Raw genomic sequence first — 15,211 nt, forward strand, 5'->3', positions numbered from 1 at the left:
GGAGTGTGGATGTTGTGGTTAGAGTGTAGCATCTGTCTTAGACCATGAGGAAGAAACCTTGTGGAGTCAAGAATAGGGAAACGTAGAGCAGCCCGGGTGGCTCAGCAGTTTAGCACTGCCTTCAGCCTAGGGCCTTATCTTGGAGACCCGGGATCGAGTCCCATGTCAGACTCCCTGCATGGAGCCTGCTTCTGCCTCTGCCTGTGTCTCTGCCTCTCTCTCTCTCTCTCTCTCTCTTTCTCTCTTTCTCTCTCATTAATAAATAAAATCTTAAAAAAAAAAAAAAAAGAATAGGGAAAACATAGAAGGAACCAGGCTTCCGATGCCACAGCACGCCATTGCAGCCTTGGACTGCCTCTGCACATCTTTTATGTGGGAGAAATAACTTGTTTAGACCACTGTTGTTTGGAGTTTTCTTTTATGCATAACCTAAGAAAATCCTGGTGCTATACCAACTAGCATGGTTTGGAGAGTTTCCCAGTGTGCTCACACGGTCTTTCAGAATCTCATGCTATAGATTCATGCCCTCTCTTTTTTCTAACTTCTTGAAACCTGCCCTCCTAACATCTGGGTATACATTTTAATGATGCCAAGTTGTTTCTTTCTTCATTTTCTTGAATTCTAAAGTAAAGGGTATTTTTCCCCCAACCCAGTTTCCTTACATTTCTATTTTTGAGTCTGTTCCTCCTCCTTATGGACAGAAAAAGTCAAGAGTACACCTCTGCCTTTTCATAGTGTTAGCCCTCCTTTGCAGGTATCAACTTGCTTCCAGGTAAACATGGCCTTCCCTTCTGCTTTGCCCTTAGCTCACTGCCCATCCTCATTCCTGTGTCCCAAGTAAGTCATCCAAAACCACTTCCTGAGTTCACCTGCACAGTTACCTACTTGCTAGTATACCACTCAGATCTGTTTTTCTTCTAAAAAGATGAGAGCTGGTTTGAGATAGCTGACTGCATACATAAATTTGGCTTTTCTTTCTTGAAATCTTTGTGATATGGGGATGCCTGGGTGGCTTAGCAGTTGGGTGCCTGCCTTTGGCTCAGTTCGTGATCCTGGGATCTGGGATCGAGTCCCCCATCAGGCTTCCTGCGAGGAGCCTGCTTCTCTCTCTGCCTGTGTCTCTGCCTCCCTCCCTCTCTCTCTCTCTCTCTCTCTCTCTCTGTGTGTCTCTCATGAATAAATAAATAAATCTTAAAAAAAGAAATCTTTGTGATATGACAGAAATATGAACACAAGAAATAAGTACAGTGCCCTGGGAAGTCACGGGAATACCATTTGTGGGTGCCTGTTCTGCCTGGGTAAGATTGGTGCTAGTGTCAACAGCAGCCCACACTTCTGAGGAGTGAACTGGCCTTGTCTGTGTGAGTGTCCATTGTACCAGTCGCCCTTCCATGCTTAAACAGCCCTTCCTATGCCCCCTCTTCAGGAAGAGGAGCATGGCTGTTCTCCAGGCAGGGAGATCCTGGTGGAACCAGGGACAGGCATCCGGTTGGCAGACGCACAGTGACCTGTCGGGAGGGCTCTTCCAATACAGCAGCCACACAGCACCCTTGAGGTTGGCTTCCTCTGGAGCAGGTGGGAGCTGGATGAATGGAGTGGACACTGGGAAAAGCAGAAACACTGAGAGAGACGTGTGAGCCACACGGCCCACGAGAGTGACTGGTTCGTCCCTAGAGCTGTGTGTCCATCTGTGAGCCACTTCTGTACCCCATATGCAGTCTGTATCTGTCGCTGGACTCAGCCTTGAGACAGTGAAGCCCCGGTGCCATGAGGCAGGGCTGTATCAGGGGGGCACAGCTACACCGTTCGTTGATGCATCGTTGGTGGCTGCTTTCATGCTACTGTGGCGGAATGGAGTGGTTGTGACAAGTCTGCCAGGCTCACAAAGTCTAAAATACTTGCCATCAGGCCCTTTACAGAAGAAGCTTGCCAAGCAGAGGTACCTGTTGTGTATGCTGAATTGACATCCTCGGATGTATCTGGAATGGCTATGTTATGTACCATCCTCGGGAGAATTGAGAAAGAGCCACTCAAATGGTTTTGTGTGTTCTGTGACTTGGGAGTGGTTCTGTTTCTTGAACTAACAGAGTGGAAGTCACACAGGAAGTCTTGGCTGTTCTCTGCCCCAACCTGGCACGTTCTCTAGGAAGCCAATATGCTTTGACATGGCTGGGGCCGCCCAGGAACGGTCCGCTCCATTCTCTGAGCTGGAGCCACCGTTGAGTGTGTCTTCCTTGCAGCCCAGGGCTGCCTTCCCCCTCTTCCTGAGGCATGACCCCTCTTCTGCAGAGTCCTGCTTTCCCCTCCAGCATAGGCTGAGCTCTTGCCCATCTCCAGTGGAGCCCCTCCTCCTGCTCTTCCTCTCCTGATTCATATCTTGCATTTCCTGGTTTTGAGTTTCTGTTGCTGCTGCTTTTGCCTACCTAGGAACTCTTGTTTGTACTGCTTAGGGAGCTGACCTTTGGGCTTTGTCCCCACTGTAACCATGGCCATCAGCTTGTGGTAGCACACATGTACTCGTATGTCCCTTTGGCAGAGAGAGACAGATAAACCCAGTCACGTAAGCTGAAGGTAGGGAACATTCTCCACCTGAGACCACATGGATTAGCAAAGACCAGAATGAGTAGCAGGTACACTCTCTCAGCCAGCTGCTAAATTTGCACTCCGTGGGTGTTAGGGTTACTCGTTCACTGAGTAGAGTGTGTCCCCTAGAGGAAGGAAATCAGGTAGCCAAGAAGGTAAATCCAGAGAGTGACATGCTTGCTCTTCTACCTCTTCCCAACTTTAATTGTTCTACCAAGATTAAGTATATTTATCATTTTTAAGAATTGCTTTTTAAGAATTTATTTTAAAATTTGTGGTTTTTTTTTTTTTAAAGGTCTATCAGATCCTCAGAACTCTCTGAAAACACAATTATTATTGGTGTAGTACGGAGGTAAGCTCTCATTTTTTTTGAGGGTGAAGCTCAGGTGTCAATGTCATGCTTGCTCTTAGCAGGGGCCTAGGAACTTATTGCTATGACAGATGTGACTGTCATTAATTTGGCATTTTCTTCTTTCTTCTTTGCTTTCACTTCACCTGGTAGGAGTTTCTGCTCTGTGTGAGGTTTTGTGATTTTTGGACTGGCGTTCACTTTAGAAATAGGCCAACCACAAGAGATTGCCATTCCTAAAAGTACAGATGTTACCCAGGGCTTTCAAATTCCCAAGTATCTACAAAGGTTTGATTCATGTATAAACAGGGGAATTCTTTATTTCTTCTGAAATTGGAGGTAAAGGAAGGACTAGAAATATGTTAAGAGAAGGGCAGTATTCAGACGTTATTTAGCTTATATGCTCTTGTAGGTAGAAGAAAAGATTCTTTGTCCTTTAAACTTTTTCCAGAGCTTTTGGGGGGAAGACATCATTTTTTTTTTAACCGGAAGTAGAAGAAAATGGGGAAGAACTTAAAATAAAATTTTTATGTGTCAAATAGGTATGTGCTTATTTCTGTATTTTGGATGTTAGTACAAAATCTCCATATTTCAAGCATTGCCAGAAAGCAACATACAGAACTAAAATAGAAAACTATTTTCAATTTTATGCTAATGATTGGTGTATTAGTCTAATTTATCTAAGGTTATTTGACATACGACAGTCCTGTATTATAGAAATTAGTGAATAAAGTGATGAACTGTAATTGATAATAACTGTCTCTAACCTTTTACTCTGTTCTTTTGAAGGACGGATAGAGAAGAGTCCTCTGTGATGCCCCTCATTGCTGCTGGCTTTACAAGGGTATGTACCCACTTCTTTGCTATGCAAGTGTAATTCAGCATGAGAAATTAAATTTTATCTCCTTTCAGAGCCACCAAAAGTTTTGAATTCATTTGGAGAAAAAAATTGTTTTCCTTGTGCTATTACAGTTTGGTTTAACTTTAGAACTTGGTAATCTTAATAATCTACAACATATTATGGTTTTGCTCTCTCAAAATTATGCTTGCTAAAGGCATCTAAACATCATAAAATCTTTAATGGCACACTCATGAAAAGTCATGCCATAGGATATGTTGTTTATAAATAAGGCTGACATGTATACATGCAATTTGAAAGGCAGTGCAAGGATCCTGGAAATGAGGCAGCCCAAACATGCCTCCCACTCCCTCCGCAGCCCTCCCTAACCTGTTGGTTTTCCTTAAGCCAAAGGGCTTCTACAAGCTTTGGTCAGCTGGTTGCCATGAACCTTGGGAATCATGGTGGAGAGAACTGAAGAAAGGCTGATCCTGGGACAGATTTGTGGCCCTAATTTCTGTCTATGAGGTTGTCAAGACACCCCAAGCCACGAATTTACTTTAAAGGGGTTCTAGGTGGTAGGTCGTACTCCTGGGCACCTGGCAGAAGCAAATACAGATCCTCCCTTGCAGAAAACGCCTTTGTCTCTGGCCCCAGAGAATCTTTGCAAGTAATTGCTCAAGGGCAGCAGGCAGCAACCCATGGAAGCTGAGCGGTACATAGGAGATGATGCATTGCAAGTGAGAACTAGTAGGGAAAAGACAGCAGAAACAGACCCCCACAGCCCACAGACACCAGAGTAATCAGATGCAAGTTATAAGGCAGTTATGCTTCTTATATGTAAAGAATAAAAGACAAGCTTGGAAATGTCTGCAAGAAATAGAAAACCTTATAAAAAGTGACACAGCAAATTCTAAGCACAGCACCATTGAATTTTGAGAAATGAACACATTATAACCGAAAAATTTTAAACTTAGTGGGTCTGAAGAAATTATCCAGCATGTAGGACAGAGATTCAGTAAGAGAAGATAAGTTAGGTTAAGAAGTGTGGAGTTTAGCTTATGTGTAGTTGGAGTTCCAGGAGGACAGGAAGGAGAATGAGGCAGAGGCAATACTTGAAGAAGATTTTCCAGAACTGACGAAAGACTGTCATCCATAGATTCAGAAATTCCAACAAATCCGAAGTAGAGTAAATAAAAAGAAGACACTTCGTAGTGAAAAAAAGTGGAGAGCTTAAAATCTCACCAGAGAAAAAAGATTGCCTTCAGAAGAATGATGACTAACAGCTGGCTTCTCAGCAGTGATAAATGGAGAGTAGAAAATAGTGTGATAATGCTTTCAATGTGATGAAATAACTACTCACCTAGAGTGTTAACCCTAGCAGGAAGAGCTTTCAAAAATGAGGCTGATGTACGTTCAGCAGTATGGAAACCGAGAGAGTTTGTAAAGGATGTGCTTCAAGTGGAAGGAAGGCAAATGTCAAGCAGAAGCCTTGAAATACAAGAAGGAATGAAGCCGGAAAATGGGGAATATGGGGATAAATGTAAGCACTCATTTACTGTATGAAACAGTAATAGTCACATCTAGTCTGATTAGAGATGGCAGCAGGAGAGGGAGGCCCAGCCGGGTCCCTGTTCACCCTACAGGTCTAGAGGGGATGTACGTGAACTTCAGAGCCCTGTTTGCCCAAGTGCCCTGTCTGAGGCAGAAAACTGAGAAAGGACTGCAGTGACATAGCAGATGAACTGGAACAGAAACTTGAAGAGGAGGGAGGGTGGATGAGGTGGGAGAAGTGGTGAGCAGTGAATGTGCTGCGCCCACGTGCCGCCTGCTGCCGCCCTCTCTCTGTGGCCTTCCCTCCTCCCCCTACCACGCGTGCCCAGACACAGGCATGTGTGTGTGCACGTACGTGCATGAGTAACGTGTACTGTGGCTTCATTTCTAGTTACATAACACAGGAAATGTAAGTAAAATATAATACGTATCTATCTAACTATAATGTTAGACCTAAAAGGAAAAATGCAGACCTGAATGTATAATACTCTTCTAACAGAGGGGGACACCCCAAAAGAAAAACTTGAACAACAGGTCAGTATTTAAATTCTAGATGATCTTAGCAAATCTAGGCATTTTCAAGGTTTGTGGGGAGGAGGTGGAGGTAGAAGTGTTCTCAGGGCCTCATCTAGCAAACATGCGGTTGGGGGTGGGGAGTGGACAGAGTATCCCAAAGTTTTCATCTGGGAAATGTACAGACTAGAACATTGGTTCTCTGGGAGATGGTCGGTTCTGGGAGTGATTGGTACCTTGTTTTCATATAGTAGTAAAGAAATCTGTGTTGGCCTTTGAGATCAGTGAAAAGGAACATAACCATTAATGGAAAAGTTTAACAAACCTTCCAAATTCACAAGAGGAAATATGAAATTTACAGCCACTTGGTCAAACTGTCTGACACAAAAAGGAATATTGTGAAACCAGTCATGAAGACCGAGTAAGAGAGAAGGAATAAAATCAAGTGCATGTGATTTCTTCCATTTTTAAAAAAGATAGGCTGTTCAACTGGGTTATAAAAGTGCAGTTAAATGGTATTTCTAAGACAAAGCGATAAAGGCTTAGTAACAAATGAACAAAGGTAGCAAGTTGATGCAGACAAAAAAGAACACAAATTCCAATGATAACATCTGGTAATCTGCAGCTTACGATTTTACTTTATACACACACAATGTTATATAAATTATATAAAAAAATGAGATCATTATTTTTACCTAGTTTTGTGTTTCCTCTCCCTTTTTTATTGACAACTCCCAAAGCATATGGCCCATATCAGCACCTACCCCCATTCCCTCACCTGCAGTAATCCGTTCAGTTGTCTGAGAACAACCAGTCAGCCGCTGTGAAGCCGCTGTGAACCAGTCAGCCGCTGTTCCTTTCAGTACAGAATCCTGGGTTGGAAGTGTGGATCACCTCTTGCTAGTGGATCCGAGACCATGCCCCTCCTCCAACCTATGTGGGAAAGCATTCACACAAGGAGAAAAACTTTCCCAGCCTGCTCTGAAGATCCTCTTCAGCTTCAAACTGGCTATTTTTTTTTAGCAAGGACCGCTGAAGCTTCTATTTTCTAGTGAAACCTGAGGATAGATGATGTGCCCTGCCTTGGATTCTTTGCTTACCTACAACCACCAGGAGTCATGAAGCTTTATATTTATTTGTATGTGTCTCTTTGAAAAGAGTTGGGAATGTGTGTGTTTGGTGAGCGATGTATTTGAAATTCCCCATAAGGAAATATACTGGCATAGCTGTGTAGGCTGGAGAGGGCACTTTGGTAGAAGGTATAGTAAACCTCAGTCCTTATATTTTCGTCATATAGTCAAGTTATCCTGAAGCTAACTTGAAAATGCAAGGGTAGCTGACGCACACACTCTCCACCCTCCACCCAGTGCTTGGTCAAGGTGTCCTTTGAAGCCCTTGGTAGAAGCACTCTTAGGTGCATGTCCCTAAGCACAGAAGCTTTAAAATGGTCATTCCAAGGGTTCATGACCTAGCAAATAAGGAGGTAGCCACAGGCTCACCATTTTGTGGGAGATGAATTCAAGTGGAGGACCAGTCCTCAGAGACCACAGTGAAAACTAATCTTCCCTCAAGCAGAGTTCCCTTCCTTCACATAGCAACAGGGCCCTGAGGTAGGCAGTAGTGCCAAGGCTTGAGCCAGCCCCTGCCTGAAAGCCAACACCATGGTGGGGTCTCTGGTCTTTAGGAGGCAGCCAGCTATTTTATGGGTTAGTGCCATCATTCAAGATTTCAGGGTGAATGGAGACCTGCTTGCTTCCTCCATTGGACTTGCTGGCAGCCGAGCATTTGCTCAGGTTTGGTGTGTCTCAGTGCTGGTTGTGCATGAGAATCCTCTGGAAAAACTTCTCTACCTAGAGAGGCACTTTGAGGTGGTGGTGGGAGGGGCCTGCACATTGGTATTATTTTGTAAAATTGCAGATAATTTTAACAGCAGCCCAAGGTTGAAAGCCACTGGGTGGGGCCTCACAAAGTAGGTGTGATAAAGGCTCTGGAAAAGCAAGGTTGAATCCGCTCAGGAGTCCACAGGATTCGTGGCCTGGCCCCTCTGGTGGAATGGAGTAGGGATAGGAGGCTAGCGGCTGTTGATGGAGCAGGAGCAGCAGCCTGTCTCCCAGGTGTCCCTGGACTTGGTGCCCTTCTTTGCCCTCCATGCCTTGTGGAATTCTTGGGTCATACTTGAAAATTGGAGAAGGGCTGGAAAGGCTGGATGTTTAGAAGCAGAGCAGAAGTAGTGAGGGGGAGGGACAGACAGCATGGGCGAGATGCCCTGCATTTGGTCACATGTGCTTCTTTTGTAACTTTGCAGTCTACCTTTGGGGTAAAGAAGTTTGGATATATACATTCATACCCAGTGAAAAATCTGGTTGCATGCCTGGGAGGCCATTTGTAAATACACATGTCTCAACATCCTAGGATCTCACTTGCAGAGCAGGTGAGGCCAGCCAGGCCCTTGGCAGCTGCAGTCCCCACCCCTTGTCTACTGGCAGTGGCATAAGCCCTGGGCTCAGGAATCTCCTCCCTGTTCCTGCCTGGTCAGCAGTAGGTCCCTGTGCAGGTTGATGGCATTCTTGGGTGTTCTGTGGAGTCAGGCCCAACTGAGGAATGGACGGCAGGCCAGTGCTCTCCTCTCAGTAGATGAGAGCTGGTTGGCATGGCACCTCTCTCAGACTTCTGTGAGTGAGAAGGGCTGTGTTTTGGTGTGCAGGTTAGGGACCACCATGCCCGTAGCCAGCAGCCCTTGCTGCCTCTCTTCCCCTCCCAGAGACAGCGGTCATCATACTCTATGGTCATATAGCAGTTTGCAGTTCAAGCGCTTTTGTCCACTTGGTTCTTACAGTCCTCTGTGGTGGCTAGGAGCAGGATAGTCTTGTTCTGTAAGTGAAGACACCAGCCCAGGAAGATTGGGTTCCTCATTTAGGGCCATACGGTTTATAAGCCACGAACCTGGAGCTTGTTTGACACTCAGGCAAGATCTTGATCACTGTTTAAATGGGAGAGGTAGGGGCAGCCTAAGTGGCTCAGCGGTTTAGCGCCGCCTTCGGCCGGGGTGTGATCCTGGAGACCCAGGATTGAGTCCCATGTCGGACTCCTTGCATGGAGCCTGCTTCTCCCTCTGCCTGTGTCTCTGCCCACCGCCCCCCTCCCCCTCTCTGTGTGCGTGTTTCTCATGAATAAATAAATAAAATTTAAAAAAAATAAATGGGGGAGCTATTCACCTTCACTGTGGCAGAGACAGGAGCTCCGTGAGGGGCTCGTGTCCCAGGTTTGTCTGGCTTCCGCTTGCGGATGGTGACCTGCCCTGCCTCTTAGGCCTCAGCCTGCTCCTTGGCTGATCCGAGTATTAGCCACGCATTGAGCAGGTGAAAGCCAGAGCTGGTCATAGAAATAGGGGTGAGTTAATGTTCCCAAATATTTCTTCCACCCAACTGGAACTATGTAACAGAACATAGTGAAGTCTAAGATATCTTCACAGAATACATAGTTTGGTGGTGGAATGAGTCCATGCTTCTCAGAACTATGTGATTTGCTTTGTGGTGAAATGCTTCCATTATGTAAACATTATTATATGAGGTAGTAATTGTCCACAGCAGGAAGAGCTCCTGGACAAGGCCATGACTCTGCCAGCACCTCTGACATGGAGGGCCATCCTTTGATGGCTTGGTTGAGCTGTGCTTAGAGGTGAGTGTAGAAGAGAATGTCCTGAGTGGGGGTGATCTTTGTGAAATACAGGTGCAAAGAGAAGTACAAGCATGTTTTTGCTTACTGTGAGCTTGAACAGCTTTGAAGAGTTAAACCATATACTGAACCTGGATAAGGGAATATGCTCTGGGAGTTATAGAACCTCAGTTAAATAAATTCTTCCTTCTACATATTCTAGCTTCTGATGGTGAATGCAGACAACCAGAATCCTCTCACCTCAAACAAAGCATCCTTAAGCAAGCCCTGCCTTTCTGAAGGTGAATTTGGTACCCATAGGCTTTATCTCTCAGTTCCTGTTCATCATTAAAGATCATGTATTTTTTAGATTCCAGTTACCCACTTGAGAAGTCTATTGAAAAGAGTTATTTTTATTGATAGGCATATTAATTTAAAGATACACATTTGTTGATCCACAAAATCTCCTTTCTCTCTGTAGAGGTATGTGGAAAACCCCAGCCTCATGGCCTGTTACAATGAACTGCTCCAGCTGGAGTTCGGAGAGGTGCGGTCCCAGCTGAAACTCAGGTAATTAATTCTGCTACTTCTGGAATGCCCACACCACACCATGTGGGACAGCTTTTTTGTCTTTCTTTTCTTTCTTTTCCTCCTTTCTTTCTTTCGTATTTAGAGATCTCCATTCCCAAATTTTGTTTTGTTTTTTAGGATTTTATTTATTTATTCACGAGAGACGTAGAGAGCAAGGCAGAGACACATGCAGAGGGAGAAGCAGGCTCCCTGCGGGTAGCCTGATGTGGGACTCGATCCTGGGACTCCAGGATCACACCCTGAGCCAAAGGCAGATGCTCAACCGCTGAGGCACCCAGGTATCCCATGGGGCAGCTTTTCGAGCGAGGTTTTCAGTTGTGGCTCTTTTGGCCCTAACTGACCTCCTACTGAAATGGGAGGGAGTGGTGACCTGGCAGCTCTCCTCACACAGACTCTTGGAGTCTGCCTGGGTGTCTAATGACTGGTCAGGTTAATGATGGGAGACTCACATTTAAAGATGGAGCTCCAGGGGTCTTGGGATCAAGTCCCACATCAGGCTCTCCACATCAGGCTCCCCACAGGAAGCTTGCTTCTTCCTCTGTCTGTGTCTCTGCCTCTCGCTCTGTGTCTCTCATGAATTAAAAAAAAAAAAAAAATGGGGCTCCAAAAGAAAACAATTATCTGTTAAGTTTTTTAAGAAAATAAGTTGAAATATATACACACAGCCAACCTACTAATATTTATTATCTTTGCTAAGTGACATGTTTTCTTCTCCACAGAAAGGCATTTTATGATTTGCTCCTGAGCAAGTTTTTTTTTTTTTTTTAAGTGAAATGAGTTAGAAGCCTAAGTCCTTGTACAATAGGAAAAGTAAAAAGATTAGTAAAATTATAGGAGTTTGAGAGAAGGGGAAAAATGTCAGCAGCCCTTTGTCATCCTGGGTTTCTTCCTTGGGGGGCCTGCTGTTCTCTAATATTTCCAGGGATCAAGGAGAGAATGAAATCACTCTGTTTATTCCCAGGGCAGAGATAAGGGGACTAGGCCTGGAGTCGGAAGATTGGTAGGGACCAGTACAGGCTCCACATGCAGGGAAGGAAAGTACTTCACAGGCTGAAGGAGATGAAGCTTGAGGTAGCAGAGAAGTTCTGACGAGCAGATGTGTTTCGAGGCTAATAAAGTGTATGAAAGAGTCTTATTGCCAGATTCTGCCAGGAAACTGAGGTGGCTGGCTGCCCTAAGGCCTGCTCACCCCTCACTCCGGATGCTGACTGGCTGCGGCATTCCTACAGTGGATTAGGCTACCAGCCACTCTGAGGGTAGAGCAGAGTTTTGGAGCAGTTGGTGGTACTAGCGGATACCTGGCCCTATCAAGATGCAGCAGCTGACACCTAGGGAGATTAAACGACTTTGGTCTAGGACCTCACAGGCAGCAGACGGCCATAGGGAGTCCTGCAGATTGTAATCAGCCTTTTTCAAACTGCAGTCATTGTCTCTCTTCCATCCCTAAATTTAAGTGTAACCTCTGACCTTTTCTTCCTGAATACCTTCACCTAGGAAACACAGCATCATCTCCCCTGTGGTCCTAGACGGAAATCACTATGTCTCCTCACACATCCCCAACTCCAGTCACTAACCAAGTCCTATTAATTTTGCCACCTGAGTATCTGTGGAATATACCCACTTCTCTTCCTCTTTAGGCCACTCTCCTCTAACCTGGATTAGTGAACCATCCATTAGTCTCCCTACATCATTCTGGACTCGTCCTTGTCGTTCTGCACACCACGGTAATACGCAACTCCACTTGTGCTTCAGCTCTGCACCTCCCCATTTCCTTCAAGCTAAAGCCCGAACTTTAAGATGTGGCCTGCACAGTTCTCTGTAGTGCATCTCCTGCCTTCCCCTCTGTCCCCACCTGTGGTTCTCCGCACTAGCTGACAACCAAGGGAGAAGTGCATTATCAAGGGCAATATGAGGGAAGGGGGAGATGCGGGCTTGAGAGCTGGGAGAAATCCAGACTTGTTCCACCGGATGTTAAAATGCGCCAACAAGCTATAACAAGCGCCTTTGTGTTACTGCTAGATCAGTAAACTGGAATGTAAAGTGTAGAGATAGACTTGAGTATATTTCAGAATTTAGCATATGATCAACACAGCAGCTTAAATCAATATGGAAAAGGGCAGACTTTTCAGTGAATATGCTTGTGACAGCTCGTTAACTGTTTGGAAGGAAAATTCAGCTCATATTGATCTCACACCCAACCCCAAAATAAATTCCAGTGACTTAAGAGACTTGATGTCAAAAAGTAGGGCCACATAAGTACTAAAAATATAAGTGTACATATGTAACTGGATGATGAAGTCTGTTTAAGTTCTGCATGGCATAAAAGCCAAATTGGGTAAGGAAAGAGATTCAGATTAAACAAATATAAAAATGTTAAGCTTGTCTACAGTTCTTTTTTAAACTGTAAGTAATGTTACATTTTTATTTTGTCTTATTTTAAAGATTTATTTATTTATTTATTTATTTATTTATTTATTTATTTGAAAGAGAGCATGAATGGGAGGGAGAGAGGGAGAGAGAATCTTAAGCAGACTCTGCTGAGCATGGAGTCCAATGGGAGGCTAGATTTCATGATCTTGAGGTCATGATCTGAGCCAAAACCAAGAGTTGGGTGCTTAGCTGACTCTGCTACCAGGCACCCCAATAATGTTACATTTTTAGATAAATAACATACTGGGGAGAATATATCTGTAATATATAGGACAGACAGGTTAATACCCCAAATACGTAAAGGGTTTTTGATCAATCAGTTAAAAAGTGGGAACATCCAGTAGAAGAAATTAAAAAGGCTTGATCAAGCAGTTCACAGGGGGTAGTAATGGCCAGTAAAAGTGAAAAGATAGATGTTTGGCTTCATTAGCAATCAAAGAAATAAAAATGAAATGGTATACTATTTTTTATTTACCAAATCTGCAAAAAGTTTAAAAAGAATGATAAAAACAAGCAGGGCTTCTCACAGATCCATCTCCTCTAAGCTTATTATATCAGAGTTAGGAACTTCTTTCTCATTGTTTTTTTATTTTATTTTTTTAAATAACAGCTTTATTGATGTATAATTCATATTACATCACTTGATTTTTATATACCAAGAAATGAAAGTAATCCCTATTGGCTAAGCTCCTTTGTCTTATTTAGTGAGATAGTTTATTAATACCAAATAATGTAAAAGCATTGCTCTTGTTAGTTTCCTTAATACTGTCTTTACATTTTATGAACAAATAGGCAGTTGCTTTCTTTCTTTTCATCTTCTGAGGCATATAAGAGAACTAAATTGGAAGTGACCCAAATGTCCAATCATGGGGATTTATTGAATAAATTATGGCATAACTTTAAAATAGACTGTTAAATGCATAGGACAATAAACGTCAACCTCATGGTAACCACAAAGCAAAACTTAAGGTAAATACACAAAAGAAAATGAGAAAGAAAAAAAAAAAGAAAAAAAAAAAAAAAAAAAAGAAAATGAGAAAGAAATCTAAACATAGCACTAAAGAAAGTTATCAAACTAGAAAGAGAAGAAAGGAACAGAGAGTAATTCTAAAAACACGCAGAAAAGAGTGAACAAAATGGCAATAAGTACTTATCCAGTAATTACTGTAAATGTAAATAGACCAAATTCTCTAATCAAAAGGCAGTATACTTGAATAAAAAATAATAAATAATTTTCAAAAAGACTCCTCTGTGTGCCTGCCTAGAAGAGACTTGCTTCAGAAGTAAGGATACACACAGAATGAAAGGGAAAGGATAGAAAAAAGATATTCCACACTAGAAACAAAAAGAAAGCTGGTGTAACTGTATATGAGACAAAATAGGCTTTAAAACAAAGGCTTTAATATTACATATTACATAATATTACATATTACAATATTACATACATATTACATAATATTACATATTACATAATGATAAAGAGGCCAAACCAACAAAAAGATATAACAGTTATAAATATATATACAGCCAACATAGGACACCAACATACGTGAAGTAAATATTAACAGATGTAAAGAGAGAAATTGACAATATAATCCTAGTAGGGGGCTTTAACACCCCACTTAAATCAGTGGATAGATCATCCAGACAGAAAATCAATAAGGGAACATTGGCCTTAAACGGCACATTAGACCAGATGAACTTAATAGATACAATACAGAACATTTCATCCAAAAGCAGCAAGATTTGTGTTCTTCTCAAGTGTTGTACATGCAGCATTCTCCAGGACAGATCATGTTAGGCCACAAAAGAAATCTCCGTGTTTTCAGGAAGATTGAGATTGGAGCAACCATCTTTTCTGATCACAGTGGTATAAACTAGAAATCAATTATAAGAAGAATATTGAGGGAAAAAAACACAAAAATTTGGAGAATGCTACTAAACAACCAATGGGCCACCAGAGAAATCAAAGGAGAAATTTTTTAAAATGCTAAGGAATAGGGATCCCTGGGTAGCTCAGCGGTTTGACACCTGCCTTTGGCCCAGGGCGCGATCCTGGAGTCCCGGGATTGAGTCCCGCGTCGGGCTCCCAGCGTGGAGCCTGCTTCTCCCTCCTCCTGTGTCTCTCTGCCTCTCTCTCTCTTTCTGCCTCTCATGAATAAATAAATAAAATCTTTAAAAACAAAAACAAAAAAACCTCCCAACAACAGAGTCCAGGACCAGATGGCTTCACTGGTGATATCTCCTAAACACTGAATAAAGAATTAATACCAGAGTATTAAGAGTTCTCCAACTCTTCCAAAAAAACAGAAGAGGAAAAAAAAAAAAAAAAAAAAAAGAGGAGGGAACTCTTCCATACTCAATTTATGAGACCAGCATTACCATAGTACCAACCCAGACAAGCAGGCCATGAAATAGTAAAATGACAGGCCAATATCCCTGATGAACATAGATGTAAAAATCCTCAACAAAATATTAGCAAACTGAATTCAGCAATACATTTAAAGGATCATATAACATTTATTCTGAGGATATAAGCATAGTTCAGTCTACAAATCAACATGATATATGCCACATTAACAAAATGAAAACTAAAAATCCTATGATCATCTTAATAGATATAGAAAAAGCATTCGATAGAGTGTAACATTCATTTATGATAAAAACTCTCCACAAAGTGGGTATGGGGGAACGTACCT

At 42.9% G+C, this 15,211-nt stretch overlaps 1 protein-coding gene across 4 annotated transcripts in view; it reads left to right on the forward strand.

Moving 5' to 3' along the window:
- PDE8A (phosphodiesterase 8A) overlaps positions 1–15,211 on the forward strand; it is a 156,529-nt gene that overhangs the window by 79,663 nt on the left and 61,655 nt on the right. For all 4 annotated transcript variants that reach the window (XM_038532922.1, XM_038532923.1, XM_038532924.1 and 1 more), the window contains exons 4-6: positions 2,879–2,935; positions 3,722–3,776; positions 9,973–10,061. In XM_038532922.1, coding sequence (XP_038388850.1) covers positions 2,879–2,935; positions 3,722–3,776; positions 9,973–10,061 — 201 coding nt within the window. The remainder of the gene's footprint in view (positions 1–2,878; positions 2,936–3,721; positions 3,777–9,972; positions 10,062–15,211) is intronic.

This window comes from Canis lupus, chromosome 3, assembly GCF_011100685.1.
Source record: "Canis lupus familiaris isolate Mischka breed German Shepherd chromosome 3, alternate assembly UU_Cfam_GSD_1.0, whole genome shotgun sequence".
In the NCBI taxonomy this organism is placed as follows: Eukaryota; Metazoa; Chordata; class Mammalia; order Carnivora; family Canidae; genus Canis; species Canis lupus.